General features: G+C 37.4%; 1 protein-coding gene across 6 annotated transcripts in view; it reads left to right on the plus strand.

Moving 5' to 3' along the window:
• YAF2 (YY1 associated factor 2) overlaps positions 1–16,950 on the plus strand; it is an 85,585-nt gene that overhangs the window by 63,112 nt on the left and 5,523 nt on the right. For 3 of the 6 annotated variants that reach the window (XM_043886780.1, XM_043886788.1, XM_043886816.1), the window contains one exon: positions 16,371–16,523. In XM_043886780.1, the coding sequence (XP_043742715.1) occupies positions 16,371–16,523 (153 nt within the window). Of the gene's footprint in view, positions 1–6,880; positions 6,936–16,370; positions 16,524–16,950 lie in introns of those variants that run through there. The other 3 variants (XR_006337649.1, XM_043886798.1, XR_006337650.1) reach the window with 2 other exon arrangements.

Below are 16,950 nucleotides of genomic sequence, written 5' to 3' on the forward strand. Positions count from 1 at the left end.
CCCAGTCTCCAGTATTTGTTATGGGAGCCCTAGCCAAATAAGACAGCATATTAAAAAGCAGAGACATTACTTTGCCAACAAAGATCCATATAGTCAAAGTATGGTTTTTTGAGTAGTCATGTATGGATGTGAGTATTGGACCTTAAAGAAAGCTGAGTGCTGAAGGATTGATGCTTTTGAACTGTGGTGTTGGAGAAGACTCCTGAGAGTCCTTCGACTGCGAGAAGATCCAACCAATCAATCCTAAAATAAGTCAGTCCTGAATGTTCATTGAAAGGACTGATGGCTAAAGCAGAACCTTCAATACTTTGGCCACTGTGAAGAACTGACTCATTAGAAAAGACCCTGATGCTGGGAAAGATTGAAGGCAGGAGGAGAAGGGGATGACAGAGGACAAGATGGTTGAATGACATCACCGACTCAATGTACTTGAGTTTGAGCAAGCTCTGGGAGTTGGTGATGGACAGGGAAGCCTGGAGTCCATGGGGTCGCAAAGAGACAGACACAACTAAGTGACTGAACTGAACCAACCGAGACCCCAGGAGCAGCAGCTTCAGAGCGGGGAGTAAAGGAGGAACTCAGTCATGTAGGGCTGCAGTCCAGAGCAAGGATTTTGGATTTTCCTGTCAGTTGCCATGTATCCTTTTTGCCTGGGGAAGGAGTTGGGTAGGAAGGAGGAATCCATTGAATTGTTTCAGGCATAGGAGTGGTATACTTTGATTTACACCTAGAAGGATCAACTGGCTGCTTTGAGGGAGCATAGTCTTCCTTCCAGGGACATTAGTTATCTTCGTAACTGTTGCACACGTGGGAACAGTGTGAAATCATCCAATTCCAGATATAGTTTGAAGGTAGAATGGAAAGAAATTGCTTGTGAATTAAATGTGGGTGTGAGAGAAAATGGGGCATGAATACTGTGTCTTAAATGTCTGGTCAGAGAAACTGAAAAAATGGAGTGCTATTTACTAAGATAGAAAGACTGTCAAAGAATGGAAGAATGGGAGGAGGGAGCAATTAAAACTATAAGTTATTTTGAGTTGCTGCTAAACATCCAAATGAACGTTTAAGTAGGTAGTTGGTTTATAAGACTGGAGTTTAGAGGGGACATTGGGGCTGGTGATAGAAATTTTGGAGTATCATTGAATAGATGAGTAGTTTTCAACCTTGGATGCCCTTTATAATCAGCGTGGAAATTTTCAGAACATTTCTAAACCTGATCCCACCCCTATGTATTCTCATTTAATGTGGGAGTGGGGCTCAGGTATTCCTGTTTTAATTTGGCTAGTGGTTAGATTAAACTTTTTTAAAAACAACTTTTATTGAGGTATAATTGACACCCAATATACTACACACAAAGTATGCAGTTTGATAAGTTTTGGCAGGTGAGTACACCTGTGAAACCATCACCACAATTATGATAGTGAAACATATCCATCATCAGCAGAAGTTTCTTTATATCCTATTTCAGTTCTTCCCTACTATGCCTCCCTCCCATCTTCAGTCACTAGGCAACTGCTGATCTGCTTTCTGTGTAGTTTAGCTTGCATTTTCTGGGATTCTATAAATGAAATCTTAATAGTATATATACTCTTCTGTGTGTCTTCTTTAAGTATAACTGTTTTGAGTGTAACTCCTATAGTATAATTCTTTTTTGTTACCGAGTAGTATTCCATTGTATGAATTTCTTTTTTTATTCAGCTGTTAATGAACATTTGGGTTGTTTTCAGTTTGGGGCCAGCACAAATAAAGCTACTGTGAACATTTGTGTATAAGTCTTTGTGTGGACATATAGTTCCTTCTTTAGATAAATATCTTAGAATGGAATAGCTGGCTTGTATGGATCAGATTTTTTCATATATTTCAGCATGAGATATTTTGTGTATGCATGGATATATGTGTGTCCTTGAGGAAAACGTTATGCCCAGAAGTTTTTCAGACACAATTTTCATTATTAAAATTAATACTCAGTGTATTAATTTCAATTTAAATATCTAATTTTTTCCTAAATGTTCATTTTGACAGATCTTATTCAATTTAGAAAATTTAGAAAAATTTAACTTCTTTTTTCCTAGGTGCAGTTATTTTTAAAAAGCATCACAGGTTAATTCTGTTGTGGAGCTCAGGCTGAGAACCATGAGAACAGATAGTATTTAAAGCCAAGTATTGAATGAGATCACCTAGGATAGTCATTTTTCAAACTTTTGTTTGCAAGCAAATGCACATATTCCTGGGCAAATTCTGAGAATTTGTATTTCTGCAAGGCTTCCAGACGCTGATACCCTCAGTTGAGCCGATGGGCCATACTTTGAATAGCCTATCCTAGAAGGTTAATGTAGATAGAAGAGATAACCTCAAGGCTGATTCCTGGCCCTTCCAAAGTTTAGAATTTGGAAAGAGGAGTAGAAAATGAGGCGGGGGAAAAAAAATGAGCCGGTATTCTAGAGGCATCTGAAGATAATTATAGTTCTGTCAGGAGGTAAAGTGTGATAAACTCTAAAATATGGCTTGAAGAAACGGAGTGAAATTCGAGCTGTAGTTGACTAATGGACATGGTAAAGTGCTCATTGAAATTCTTTACTTGAAAGAAATGCTTTTGGTAGAGTGGTAGGGACAAAAGCCTGATTGATGAGAGCTCATGAGAGAAGGGAGGAAGGTAAGTACAGACAAATCATTTAATGCTTACTGTGGAAAAGAGAACAAAGAAGTGGGGCAAGCGACTAGAAGGGGATGTGGAAGGAGGGATGGACTCTCTTTTTTTTTCTTTTTCAGGTAGGAACTATCATAATGTATTTGTATGCTGACAGGAATAACTTAGTAGAGAAGGAAATATGGTTGGTGCAGGAGTGGTGTCCTGGGAGAAGAGATCTTGTTGGCAGATAGAGGCACGATCTTAATAGGATTATGGAAAGGGAAAATTAGACTATCAGATAGCTTCTGTTTTTCTGAAGTGAGAATCAAGGTCACTCCATGATAAGTAAAGAGAACACAATAAGTTTTGTTCAGCACTCTATCCTCAGTACTTAGAATGGTGATTTGAACATCTGAGGGCTTAGTTAATATTTGTTAACTGAATGAATGTAAGGAAGAGTGACCTTGGACTGGAGGGGAGGAGGCAAGGAGTCAAGTCAGGTAGTATAGAAGGTGGCTGTTGGCTTAGGCCAGAGTGGTGCTTGTGGGAATGAGGAGGAGAACTGTTCCAGTAATATTGGAAAAAAAAGTGAAAGGACTTGATTTTAATTTGACTAAGGGGATGGAAAAGTTGAGAATGACTTGTCTATAGCTCTGGAGCATGTCTTTAGTCTTTAAAGTGAAGTGGACTGTGATGTTCTTTAATTATGTGAGTGATTTTTCAAAGACTTAACTGCTGAACACTAGCATAGTTTTTATTAAGTTGATGTAGTCATCTTTCTTGTCCATACTTACCAGAGAGTGTCTCAGTAGCTCCTGAGCAATCAAGTCTCTCCTGCCACCACCTCTCAGGAATTTAGGGGGGAATTTAGGGGAAAATTGTGTCCTGGGCCTCTGAGGAAATGTTTGATGTTGAAAATTAAATGTATATAAACCTTGGAATAAAAATTCTTCAAAATACTCAGCATAGATTCTTAAAATGATGAAGGATACTGTACATTGCATTCCATAAGCAAACTAAGGCAAGGGACAAGACAAAGTGCATCGAACCTGAGGTGTCAATTTAATTGGTTTGGTGTGAATACTTTGGATCAGCAGACAGACTTGTTTTCCTCACAGCCATACCTCAGGGTCAACTGGGAGACGCAAGCATGAGCGCTGAACAAGTGGGGGCTGTGGCGTCTCCACATTAACTTCAGTAGAAGTTAGTTTGCTTTCGAGATTGATTCAAGATGGTGGCTAGAAGGACATGCGTTCATCTCCTCCTGGGGGAGCACCAAAATCACAACTGGCTGTTAAACAACCATGGACAGGAGGATGCTGGAACCCCCCTAAAGAAGGGGGGTACCCCATGTCCAAAGACGAGGAAAAAGCCACAACGAGACAGGAGGAGGAGCACAATCACAATAAAATCAAATCACATACCTGCCAGGTGGGTGACCTACAAAGTGGAGCACAATAGTACCAAAGAAGTTCTCTTGCTTTTGGGAAGGTTCTGAGCCCCACATCATGCTTCCCAGCCTGGGGATCTGACAAAGGGACTGGGAATCCCCAGGGAGTCTGACTTTGAAGGCCAATGGGATTTTATTACAGGACTTCCACAGGACTAGGGGGAATAGAGATTCCACTCTTAGAGGGCACAAACAAAATCCTGTGTGCATCAAGTGTCCAGGGGAAAGGAGCAGAGACTCTACAGGAGACTGAACCAGACCTACCTGCTAGTGTTGGAGGGTCTCCTGTGGAGGCCTGAGTCACCGGTGGCTCACCACTGGGATGGGGGCACCGGCAGCAGCAATCCTGGAAGGTGCTCCTTGGCATAAGCCCTCTTGGAGGGCTAACCCCTTCCACAGAGTGCATAGACCCCAGGGCTGAGACCCTCAGGCCAAACAACTAATAAGGAGGGCTGACAACCCCACCTATCAGCAGATGATTGGATTAAAGTTTTATTGAGCATGGCCCTGCCTGCCAGACCAAGACCCAGTTTTCCCACCACTAGTCCCTCCCATCAGGAAACTTACACAAGCCTCTTAACCTCATCCACCAGAGGGCAGACAGAAGAAGCAAGAAGAACCACAATCCCACAGTGGCTAGAACAAAAACCACGTCACAGAAAGTTAATCAGAATGAAAAAGTAGCGGGTTATGTCTCAGATGAAGGGACAAGATAAAACCCTAGAAAAGCAATTAAATGAAGTGGAGATAAGCAACTGTCCAGAAAAAGAATTCAGAATAATGATAGTGAAGATGATACAGGATCTTGGAAAAAGAATGGAGAAGATGCAAGAAATGCTTACCAAAGACCTAGAAGAACTAAAGAACAAACAAACAGATGAATAATACACTAGAAGGAATCAATAACAGAATAACTAAAGCAGAAGAATGGGTAAGTGACCTGGAGGACAGAATATAGAAAAAGAAAGAAAATGAAGACATCCTAAGAGACCTCTGGGGCAACATTAAATGTACCAACATTTGCATTTTAGGGGTCCCAGAAGGAGAAGAGAGAGAGAAAGGATCCAAGAAAATATTTGAAGAGATAATAGCTGAAAAGTTCGCTAATGTGGGAAAGGAAATAACCAACCAAGTCCAGGAATTCCACACAGAGTCCCAGGCAGGATAAACCCAAGGAGGAACAGACTGAGACACATCATAATCAAACTGATGAAAACTAAAGACAGAGATAAAATATGAAAAGCAACAAGGGGAAAATGACAAATAACATAAAAGGGTACAAGCCAGAAGGGAATGGCAAGATTATTTGAAGTGATGAAAGGGAAGAACTTAAAACCAAGTTCTACTCAGCAGAACTCTCATTGAGATTTGATGGAGAAATCAAAAGCTTTCCAGACAAGCAAAAGTTAAGAGAAATCAGCAGCACCAAATCAGCTTTACAGCAAATGCTAAGGGCACTTCTGGCAGGAAGCACAAGAGAAGGAACAGACCTACACAAAATAAACCCACAACAGTTAAGATAATCACCTTAAGTGTAGATGGATTAAATACACCAACTGAGAGACATAGACTGGCTGGGGTTGAAAACATGTACATGTATGCACTTCCACTTAGCACATCATTCTACTTAACCCCCCAAATTGTATGTAATTACTTTATATTGTTAGGTTAATCATGTTTCCATTATAAACCATATTTGGAGTTGTAGTTATCTTTTTTTGGTCTGGCTATTGAGTGTGAAAACTGATAAACATCTTTTACTGTTGTGATTATGTAACTATTATTTGCTTAATACTATTGTATCATGAGGGCTTCCCTAGCAGCTCAGATAGCAAAGCATCTGACTGCACTGCAGGAGACCCGGCTTCGATCCCTGGGTCGGGAAGATCCCCTGGAGAAGGAAATGGCAACCCACTCCAGTATCCTTGCCTGGAAAATCCCATGGACAGAAGAGCCTGGCAGGCTGTACGGTCCATGGGGTCACAAAGAGTCAGACATGACTGAGTGACTAACACAACACAATTATATCATGATGGGTCAACAAAAATTAGAATTCTATATCACTATATCATTTAATAGAAAAACCTATTTAAAATTCAGGTGCATATCAGAATTATCTTGAAATTTTTTGAGAAATACAAATGCCCAAGTATTGCTTTTTTTCTTCAAAGCTCCAGATGTGTTTCTAACGAGCACCTATGTTTAAAAACAATTGGACTATATGATGGTCTTTTGCTTTTATCTAGTATGTTTCACTTTTTCTATTTCATATTCAGTGCTTCCTTTTCATTTAGTTTGTTTTCCAATTTCTCCATCTCTTTTTTCTTGTTCTTTCTCAATCCTTTATCAAGCATAGTAGAAAAACTTTAGTATACATGCATAAATATAATAGCATGCATAATAAAAAGAGTATGTATAATACATATATTTTAGAAAATTTAGGAATTTTTGCCTAGCTAAAAAATTTATGACATTTTGATTCTACTTATTTGACTTAATATGAACAGAATGATAGATTTCTGATTTATATTTACTCAGAACTTTGATATAGTTCCATGTATTTTGGTATCTAGTATTACTGCTGAAAGTTTAGAAAGTTTATTATCTTAGTGATTTTTGAAAAAGACAATCTGAATGAGGCTTGAAGCCTCTAATCCAATTCTGAAAATATAAAGAGATACTTTTTCATAAAAAAAAACAGGAAATTAAATGTGATACAGTATTGTTAAAGTACAGATTTTGTTCAAATTACAAAAAATCTTATGCTAGTGTCCATTATTTATTTTCATACCTTATTCAAGATTCCACATTGTATTTAGTTGCATTGAGCATCTCCAGTGCGTGCAACAGATTCTGGTAAGTTCTTTTTTAATTTTTTTTTTGATACAAATATTTTCTGATTTTCCTTGTTGTATCTTCTTAGATATACCCATCATTTAAAAGTGCACATTTAATTTTCACATATATGGGACTTTAAGTTATCCTGGACATTAAATTTCTCATTTTGATATTGATTGCTCATTTAAATGCTTTCTTCTCTGCAGTCACCCTCTGTTTTTTCAGTCTCCTAACTTGATTGAGGCTTTCAGTGGCTAAATCAAAGATCTCTCTTGGTAAATATCACATTGCACTTGAAAATATGTTGGTTATTTTCAAGTATCTTTTGATACTGATATTTAACAAAATTCCATAGTGATAAGAGAACAGTCTGTGTGATTTCAGTGCCTTGTTGTTGTTCAGTCACCTAGTTGTGTTGACTTTGCAGAACACCAGGCTTCCCTGTCCCTCACCATCTGGAGTTTGCCCAAGTTCACATCCATTACATCGGTGAAGTCATCCAGCCATCTCATCCTTTGTCACCCTCTTTTCCTTCTGCCTTCAATCTTTCCCAGCATCATGGTCTTTTCCAAGGAGTTGGCTGTTCTCATCAGGTGGCCAAAGTGTTGGAGCTTCAGCTTCAGCATCAGTCCTTTCAGTGATTATTCAGGGTTGATTTCCTTTAAGATTGACTGGTTTGATCTCCTTGTTGTCCAAGGAGCACCACAGTTTGAAAGCATCAATTCTTTGGCACTCTACCTTCTTTATGGTCCAGCTCTCACAACCGTACGTGACTACTGGAAAGACTATAGCCTTGACTATACAGACCTTTGTTGTCAAAGTGATGTCTTTGCTTTTTTAATAGACTGTCTAGGTTTGTAATAGCTTTCCTGTCAAGAAGCAATTGTCTACTAATTTCATGGCTGCAGTCACCATCCACAGTGGTTATAGAGCCCAAGAAGAGGAAATTGGTCACTGTTTCTACCTTTTCCCCTTCTATTTGCCTGAAGTGATGGGGCTGGATACCATGATCTTAGTTTTTTTTAATATTGAGTTTTAAGCTGGCCTTTTCACGCTCCTCCTTCACATCAAGAGACTCTTTAGTTCCTCTTTACTTTCTGCCATTAGAGTGATACCATCCACATATCTGAGGTTGTTGGTATTTCTCCCGGCAGTCTTGATTCCAGCTTATAATTCATCCAGCCTGGCATTTCTCATGATGCACTCAGTGTATAAATTAAATAAACAGGGTGACAGTAAACAGCCTTGTCATACTAGTTTGTCAGTCCTGAACCAGTCAGTTGCTCGCTACAGGATTCTTACTGTTGATTCTTGACCAGTATACAGGTTTCTCAGCAGACGGGTAAGGTGGTCTGGTGTTCCCATCTCTTTAGAGTTTTCCACAGTTTGTTATGTTCACACAGTCAAAGGCTTTAGTGTTGTCAGTGAAACAGGTAGATTTTTTTCTGGAATTCCCTTTCTTTCTCTGTGATCCAGCAAATATTGGCAATATGATCTCTGATTTCTCTGCCTTTTCTAAACCCAGCTTGAACATCTGGAAGTTCTCTGTTCACGTAATGCTGAAGCCTAGCATGCAGGAGTTTGAGCATAACCTTACTAGCATGGGAGATGATTGCAATTGTCTGGTGGTTTGAACATTCTTTAGTACTGCTCTTCTTGGAAATTGGGATGAGGATTGAACTTTTGGCAGTCCTGTGGCCACTACTGGACCATGAACTTTTTGCACTTTGTTTTATGTCCCTGGATGCGTTCTAATGTCTCCTAGTTGATAGTCTGTGGGAACTTAAACAGAGTTTTTATTCTACTGTTGTGTGAAAATTGTATAAATCTTAATTATGTTAAATTGATTCATGGTGCTTTTCACGTCTACTATACCTTTCTACTTTTCTATATATTCATCCTATTTTTGAGAGTTTAATATTGAAACTCCAACTAAAAATCTTAGTTTACTTAAAATGAATTGTAATATATAGTGGAAATATATGTAACTTTGTTCTGTATTTTCTAGTCTCCTTTGTTATCATACTTACAATTTAAAAAATAAAGAAAAATATATAAAAAGACATTAGTTTGCTTTCAGTTTTATATATTGTGATTCTTTGTAAAGATTTTATTTGCATGATGTACTGTAGAAACAGTAACAAAACATTTGTATATCTCTAGGGTAGGTAGCATTTGACTTTTGCTGAGAAGTTAGATAGTGCTGGTATTAGCAGAGTAGATTATTTCATTGTTTGGAGGTGGGGAAAGCCACATAGAAAGGACTCTTTAATCCTTTGATTTAGTAGTCACTATTTATGCAGAGTAGTCATACTTTAAACCTTTCATTCCGTTTTCATGAAAAAGGAAGTAAATGGCTCAGAAGCAAAATGGTATCAGCAAATTTTTCAAGAAAGTGAATTCTTGAAAGTTGGCACCTAGTTAAATCAGTGTTTACAAAATTAATTTATAGTTGTATTTACACATCATATTTAACAGGCTTTTATGATTGCTACTGTTAAGAGATATCTATTGAGCATCTAATACTTGTAAGTTCTACTGTATATGTATTTGTTGGGGATAGAAAAATAGGCAATATGTGATCTTTTCCCACGTAGGAATTAGAGTCCCATTGGTGAGGAGATAGAACACAGCCATAAAAGGATCAACAGCATTGCAGAAGAGTGTAGAAGACCACAGAGCTGCTGCAGGGGTTCCACAGACATGTGACGTACATTTCTTTTAAAAAATTTCAGTAACCTGTTCTATAAATGTCTTCTATGCACTAAATAGGGCTTCCCAGGCGGCTAGTGGTGCAAAATCCACCTGCAGTGCAGGAGACGCACAGGAGATATGGGTTCAATCCCTGGGTCAGGAAGATTCCCCTGGAGAAGAAAATGGCAACCCACTCCAGTATTCTTTCCTGGGAAATCCCATGGACAGAGGAGCCTGGCAGGCTACAGTCCATGAAGCTGCATAGAGTCTGACATGACTGATCGACTAAGAAGCAGGATCAGTGTGCACCAAATATTCACGTTCACAGAAGGAAGATGATAAAGCTTACTAATTTATTTTGCTTATTAGTTACTTTTTTTTTTTTTTACAATTTCTAGAGTAGCAAATCCTTCATTTGTGTTTCTCCAACATAGTGAAAAGACTCACATGGCCCTAGCAACATTTTTTAGTCATCATTTTCCCTCTTCTACCTCTGCCCTCTCATGATAGTTTTGCTCCCAAGCTACACTCATCAAAACCTCTGTAGCCTCAAAAACTGATCTGTCAAAAATAAGATCTGCCCTAGAAAGCCTGGGAAAGGAAGATACATTGAGCAGGCCAGGCCACAGAATGGACTTCCCTGGGCCCTGGGAGGAGAAATCCAGGGAATTTCAACAGAGTACCTTTCCTACGTTCCTGCTTGTTATGCTGCATGGTGCTTGGGCTCTCTGACTCCAGGTCTTCATATGACAATAATCCTGGATGAGTTTGTCTGCAGATTTAAGAATTGTTACATGAACAGTCTTTTAAGAACAGAAAGGGATATGGTTTCTCACACAAGTAGGCATTTAACCCAAAGGACTCTGTCATGAAATATTTTGCAATAGTGAACCTGAATCATCTTGTTTTGCAGTAGAACATGTGATAGTATTCTTTTTTCATCTTTGACATTTGGCACTGAAATTTATTTGATATGATTGGTAAGTGGACAGCTGCTGAAGGGTCAGAATGTGTACCTAGTCTAGAAGTGACAATGTTTGATGCTTTGGGAGCAAAGAAAATGGTTGGCCTCTTCAAAAAATTGTGAGCTGTCAGGCTTTCAGATTAAAAGTGTTTCGATGATGCAATGCAAGAAGTGGAAGCAAAGAGAAGCCAGAGGCTATTAGAGATGTATTTGAGATCAGGAGTCACTATTTACAAGGTAAATATGTTCCTAGGATTAGGCCTAACAAGCTGATGAGGAATTAGTTACATTAGTCTATATCAGGTCTGTATACCTTCAAATAGAATAAAAATTTGGGTTTACTACTTTTTTAAAGTCTTGTAAAATTTTTAATACTAATTGTTCCTTTGTTTTTTTACTTCTGTAAATTATTCATAAAATTATTTTAAAGAGGAGGGTGGCAGTCCATGGTAATGGCTGTTTTTCTTGGTGTACTGACCGTTTAAACATGAACTAAAGTTCCTTCCATCATGTGGAAAGTTCCTTCCATCCATTTACTACAAGTAAATCCTCTGTCTGATTTTTGAAATCACAGCACATCCTTTTTTCCTTCTTGGTGCTTTTGACAAAATTTACTTTTATTTAGTTAGTTATCCTTTGTGTGGCTTCTCTCCCATACATTAAGCAAACACTTTGAGGGTGAGAACTGTGTCTGTCTTGTTCACAGTGAATCTCCAGCACCGTGTCTAGTGTCTGACATGTGTGGATATGCAATATATTTGTCAAACAGTGGGGCTTGTTTATAAAATCTTCCTTGGTTATATTTTTGGACTTTTGTTAGCAGTGTATCAACAGACTTGCAACAGGTTTAGATTTTTGGTTTAGTCTTTTAACTCACTTAAATTTATTATATTGCTTCAATTTACAATATATTTATTTTAGTGTTTTGCAACAGATTGTCTTTCTCAGCTATGAGTAATGCTGCCTCCTTTAGAAAAAAATGAATAATTGCTTTATATCTTATTTATTTGTTGCCTATCCAGCTCGACAAAGCTAATTTGTGATGAGATTAATCAAGCTTAAAATGTTTATTTCATAATAGCACATAGAATTTTTGTTGCAGGGTGGTTGGGGTGGAGGGCAGACACATAGTTAGACACGGTATATATCAAGTCACCAATGACCAGTCTCCTACCCACATGAAAAGTCAAGCAGCTCCTAAAAGTACTTTGTTCTGATGAATAGGAGATATCCATAAATGTTTGTTGAAATGTTCCCTCCTCTTTTTTTATGTTACAGGAAATCAATTTTTAGGTTACAGGAAAGCAAAAGAGACCTGTCAAACTTTACACCATCTCTTTGACCTTTTTATGATGGATACATAGGGACACAAGGAGATCCCCAAATTTTGGAATGCTGAATGTTACAAGTTACATCAAATCGTGACATATATGAATAATAGAGTACAGTTGAGATATGTCTGGATAGCGCTTATTTTTCTAACTGGGTGACCTTTTTGTCCTCCTGGTCACAGAACCTTCAGGATTGTAGGTGTATTGTCAAAAATCATGAATGATAAATTGCTGAACATAAAAAAGGCATACTGTATAAATACCCTTCCCCTTATATCCTATCTCCTACCTCTAAAATCCCCTGCTCTCCTCTAGATTTTTCTCACTTAGTAGAAAAGGGATCACAGTTAAACCTAAGACCCCTAGAGACAGGAGAGCTTTCTTTTGAATAGAGCATGGTGAAGGTGAGTCAGTTTATGATAGGCTGAAAAGATTGTCAGAAGCTGTGTTCCTCCTGCCTTCCATTGAAGGATCTTTAAAACTCATTCAGCCATTAGAGAGCAGCAGAAAGCTTGTTCAATAGTTAAGCTACATGTATACACATGTTTTGTGCTTCTTTTCATCCATAGTTGTACCAGATCAAATAATCCTACAAAAGAGGAGCAAAGATGTAATTTTTAAGTGAAAATCAACCATCTAATTAAAATAAGAATAAAAGAATGAATTAATAGACATTTAGGAAAATCTCAGATTAAAAGAGAAAGAGATGTAACTACTGGAAAACAAAAATAATATTTTTTGAGGCAGAACAGAGCAACTATAGAAAATTTGTTGGTGCTTAAAAACCAACAAAAAATTAACAACAGACAGTGCCAAGTACAGAAATTATTGGCTGCTTATGCGATCACTAGTCTCACATTTCCACTTGCTCCAGGGACACCTTTTCTTAAATTTTATAAAATCCACAAACCCAGCATGACCAGCACCATCATTTCTAGTTTGATGTGATGGTCTTCTAGCTTGTCTCCTGATTCCAGTCTTTCACCTGACCAGGCCAGCTAGTCTTTCTTTCTGTGTTGTTTTTACCTTGTAGAAGAATATACATTTATTACTTTTGTTCTTACCTCTGAGAATATGACACTTAGAAGAAATCTAGATTCATAACTAGTTTTAAAATATTGATTTATTTAAGTCAACCTTATGGTTTTATGGAGAAAATCATGCTCTATTGACTGATATGCTTTCATTTTCAGATTTATGGGCCATATAAAAAGGGGAAATGGTTCTAGAAAGATTCTGGAGAGAGAACTTGTTAACTATGAAAAAGACTTGGTAGCAGTTTTATTGTAAAGTTCATGAAGTTGGGAATTAGTTTTCTTTCTTACGTAAAAGTGGGAGTGATTGAGGAACTGTGTCTCATAGCAACATGTACCAACTTGTTGACAGATACTGATGGGGAAGGGGAGTGATTGATAGCGTTGTAAAAATATTCAGTACCTAACCACAACACAGCAGTTACATTCCTAAAAAGTTCGTGATCAAAGAATCCATGATTGAGACAGTTACATCTTAAGGGAAATACTGTGTTGAGGTTAATAATGAATCCAGAAAACCTAGAAAAATATTGTTTTGCTTAAAAACAGCACTAAATAAAGAGAACATACCTGATTATATATCTGAAGTTAGTGAGAATGGCCTCTAAATAACTCATGTCAATTTATTGATTGGTGGAAACATCAGGATTTCTACTCTAGAATGTGAATTTTTTTTAGTTTCACCATTTATTGTAATTCAGTTTAAAATTTTTATAAATTTATTTGTATTCAATTTTAGGTTTAAGGGAGTAAGAGTACAAACTGTAATAAAGGAAGTTGTCAAACTTCCATTGGTTATGGCAGGAAGAGATTCAGAGACCCATAATGCCTTGGGAGACAAAGGATGACTACACCTCAGTTGCATTATATAGCTTGGAGTGACTCTCAGTTTTAGGTGACTCACTGGTTCACCAGGCACTAGTGTAACCAAATCTTTTCACAACCTGCCACACCTTTGAACTTTCTTTCTCTTTACATACCCTAGAATAATTAAAAGAGGAATTAGTTCCTGCTGCTCTTGCCTTTGACTGCTTGCTGGCTTCTGTGTAGTGAGTGGTTGATCCTCTGAGTAAGCATGAGACAGTGTTCCTTTCCTTTAAACACATCTTTGTGGGTGAAGGGTGGGAGGGAGGTTCCAGGGGGAGGGAACATACGTGTACTTACGGCTGATTCACATCGTATGACGGAAACCAGCACAACATGGTAAAGTGGTTGTCTTCCAATTAAAATTGTTAATAAATGCAAAAAAGCCTTTCCTCGTCAAACCTGATTTTATCATTCATTCATTTTTCAACAAATATTAGGTGCCTAGTATTTTCCAGTACTATGCTAGGTACTAATTATCCAGTGGTGTATAAAACTGATACCACCTCTTACTTTGTGGAGTTTATACTCTAGATGAAGAAAGAGACGGTAAAATTAAAATTGCAACTCCTTCCTTAAATCTCCCTGTGTTCCTTACCTTTTTTTTTTCTTCCATAGCATTTATTCACATCTAAGACTTTATTTTTTGTTTAATTTCACCCACAGAATACTGGTTACATGAGAACAAGCAAGAGTTTCTGTACATTTTGCTAAGGGACTGTATTGGTTGAGAAGTGAGAAAGGCAGTTTTAATTAGTCACCATGTCGCCTTGATTCTGCTTCTTCATTCTGTCTTTAAATAACCCCACGTCTGCTTCATTTTCGTTCAAGCCCTTTTTATTTTTGCCTGATCTATTAAAGTGGCTTTCCCTGCCTCTGTAGTACCTTTCTCTTCCAGATTGCTGCCAGTAATTTTTGTAAAATTCAAGTCTGAATTTCTTCAGTGATCTCCCATCTTTAAAGAGTAAATCAGACTCCTTAGCTTTGCATTATCAGGTTCCTTCATATCTTTCTTTCATTTCTCTGCCACTCCCTGATCTCCATCTTAAACTTACTGCTGCAGTAATGTTAATATATTACACTCCTTCAGGCTTCTTTGCAAAATGTGGTGGCTAGACCAGAGGCTTCTGCTTAACTGAGAAGCTATTAAAAATGCAGATTTTAGGCTCCATCTGAGACCTACTGAATCAGAACCCTGGGAGCAGAGCTAAGCAAGCTAAACAAGACTTTCTAGTAATCCTGACGTACCTTAAATTTGAGAACCACTGCTTTAGTCCTTTTTCTTTTAAAGTTTATTTCCTGAACAAGCTCAGCCAATAATATTTTCATCTATGTAACTCTTAATATGCATCATTAACTCTGGTATCTGGGTCAGCCCTACTTTTTATATTGTATTCTGGATATCTTTCCTGGATATCCTATCTGTACTTCAGACTCTGTAGGTTCTAAACAAAATTCAGTATCCATCAATTGAGATGTTTTATATACTGCATTTCCTGTTTCCTCCTTCAAAGGATTCCTCCTCGCAGCTTTGAAAGCTAGATTGTGCAGTATTTTCTCTTTGGTTTCTATTTTGTCTTGTTTTAGAAGAGCAGAGGAAAAAAAATTTTTTAACAGCTCTACTGACCAAAATAGGGTCAGAATTTTCCAGGCAATAGATTACTGTTTTTTGTAGACCATCTGTTATGATTTATTTTTATCTTATTTTTCCCTGTTTTGTCCCTCCCATCTTTTTTCCCCTCTTTAGTAGTCTTTCTCATTTTAAGAGACTATTAACTTTGAATCTTGACCTCAGCCACCCACACTGTACCGTAAAGTTGGAGGGATCCTTGACCCTGGGCTAATAGACTGACAACTGGTATCAAAGGCTGTAGTCAGGAAACATTTCATCTCTCTCGGTACAGTTTTGCAGTAGGCTCTCAATACATTTTTTCTTTCTTTTTTTTTTTAATAAGTAAGCTAGGCAAGTCTCAAAAGACTGGGAAGATCTTCAAGGTCAAAAAAGCACAGTGAAATTGTGGCTAGGTAGGTAAGGAACCTTAAAGACTTTAACAATAAGGAGAAAATTTACTGAATGAATAAATGAATGATTTTTAAAGAAAAGAATAGCCACTGTCACAGATGGTGAGATATTTCCTTCTCTGAGAGAGGAGGGATACATTTAGATTTTATTTCAGTGTAAACTTTCAAGTTTAATTTAAAAATCTCAGGTTTGTTTATATGTTTGCTTCCCCATGAGCACTGTTTGATATACATTTTTAATAATTTTCATGTTGATTTATGTGACAGTTACATTTTAATAGTTTGACTATATATCTTGGGCAATAACTTTGAACTGTTATTATAGTTCTATTTTTGTTGACTAGGAAAGATAATAATGTATATGTGTGTGTGTATACATACATTTTTCTGTTAAATTGCACATCTGAATTACCTTACATATGAGAAATTTTTATATGTGAATATCACAGTATGTATCTATTCTCATAATTTGAGGTATTCTCATGAAAAATCATGTTGTTAAATTATAGTAATAAAAAAACCTTTGTTTTTAACATGCACACAGGAAGCCTCGACCTGTCTCCCAGTTGGTTGCACAGCAGGTTACTCAGCAGTTTGTACCCCCTACACAGTCAAAGAAAGAGAAAAAAGACAAAGTAGAAAAAGAAAAAAGTGAAAAGGAAACAACTAGCAAAAAGAACAGTCATAAGAAAACCAGGTAAATTTGAAGAGTGTTTTAATGGTACTTTCGAAGTAATAAAATTAACCATTTAATATTGTCTTTTAACACTGATATAGAAAGTAGAATATGAAATATATAACATAGAAATGAAAGATTTCATCTGTTTTACTATGTCATGAAAGTATTTTTTCAAGTTGAAGCTGTATTAGAAATTAAACACGGAGGCCACAAATACAGGCTTAAGTGTGAGGATACTTTCTGCTTTTTGTTTTTGTTTTACTCGATTAAAAGACATCTGTGTTCGAACTATTTCTTTTTCACTCATGAAGCCAGGAGTGATATTCACAGTACTGAGCAGATGTTTGCCTGAATTTTAGCCAATCAGAATGGCCCTGGGTCCTGGCAGAGCAGACAGTCACGATGCCCTTCTCCTAGGTGCACATCAGCGGAGCGGCAGCCCTCC

Source organism: Cervus elaphus, chromosome 3 (assembly GCF_910594005.1).
Source record: "Cervus elaphus chromosome 3, mCerEla1.1, whole genome shotgun sequence".
Classification (NCBI taxonomy): domain Eukaryota; kingdom Metazoa; phylum Chordata; class Mammalia; order Artiodactyla; family Cervidae; genus Cervus; species Cervus elaphus.